The sequence below is a fragment of the Colobus angolensis genome, unplaced genomic scaffold (genome assembly GCF_000951035.1).
Source record: "Colobus angolensis palliatus isolate OR3802 unplaced genomic scaffold, Cang.pa_1.0 Scaffold317, whole genome shotgun sequence".
NCBI classification, from domain to species: Eukaryota; Metazoa; Chordata; class Mammalia; order Primates; family Cercopithecidae; genus Colobus; species Colobus angolensis.
In genome coordinates this window covers 42,844-43,802 of record NW_012116455.1, presented here as the reverse complement: position 1 = coordinate 43,802, position 959 = coordinate 42,844, and the positions used below count along the sequence as shown (strand labels likewise).

Here is a 959-nt window from a genome sequence, read left to right as displayed (position 1 = left end):
CTGTGGTTCCAGGCTGCCTTGGTTTAATTCCTTGTCTTGCCTATTCCACCAGGTTCAGGAGGGAGGCCCAGGAGGAAGAAATGGATGAAGTCCTGGAGGACTCACTAGATGAACAGTATTTGACTCATTCCAGCCGCCAAGACTCCCACCAGCTTCCCAGCAGCAATGTCTTCCTCTTTGATGCACAGGAAGACCCCTCTGCTCTGGATATAGCCAGTGAGTGCTCCTTTGATAAGAAAAATAAAGCTCCATTAATCTCTCAGTAGCTCCTACATTCTACATGCTCAACACCTCTGTCTAAACTGAGAGATGTTATTCTCTGCAGGCAGGCCCTGAAGATTCACTTTAAAAAAGTGATTAGGCTGAACACAGCTCTGGGATCAAGTCTTAAGTACAGGTCCCTGGTGTGGGTCAGGTAATTTGTTCTGTTCCTGTCCTCACCTCAGTCCCTCTGGCCTGGACTGGCATCTGCAAGCTGGTATACTCAAAGCAGGCCAGAATGGAGAGAGTGAAGAGATTATGGCAGACTCTCTTCCACTACTGCAGCACATGTACAGATCCATTTAACAGATCTCCTTCTTTAAAATGGGACATCTTATCTTTCCTGAAATATATACATTTTTTGAGACAGGGTCCCTTGTTCTGTCACCCAAGCTAGAGTGTAGTGGCATGATCTCAGCTCACCACAACCTACAACCCAGAGTCAAATGACCCTCCCACCTCAGCCTCCTGAGTAGCTGAGACCACAGATGCATGCCACTACTCCTGGCTATTTTTTTTACCTATTTGGTAGAGACAGGGTCTTGCCTTGTTGCACAGGCTGGCCTCAAACTCCTGAGCTCAAGCAATTCACCCACCCCTGCCTCCCAAAGTGCTGGGATTACAGACGTGAGCCACCGTGCCCAGCCTTCCTGAAATATTCTTGATAATTATAGTTCCTGAACAGTGTTCCCAAGCTG

At 47.8% G+C, this 959-nt stretch overlaps 1 protein-coding gene across 1 annotated transcript in view; it reads left to right on the top strand.

Moving 5' to 3' along the window:
• The window catches only part of LOC105518341, a 32,642-nt gene extending 32,376 nt beyond the window's left edge, over positions 1–266 (top strand). The window contains 2 exon segments of the mRNA XM_011951312.1: positions 1–56; positions 116–266. The exon segment at positions 1–56 is cut by the window's left edge and continues 12 nt beyond it. Coding sequence (XP_011806702.1) covers positions 1–56; positions 116–266 — 207 coding nt within the window.
• The last annotated feature ends 693 nt before the right edge of the window (positions 267–959 follow it).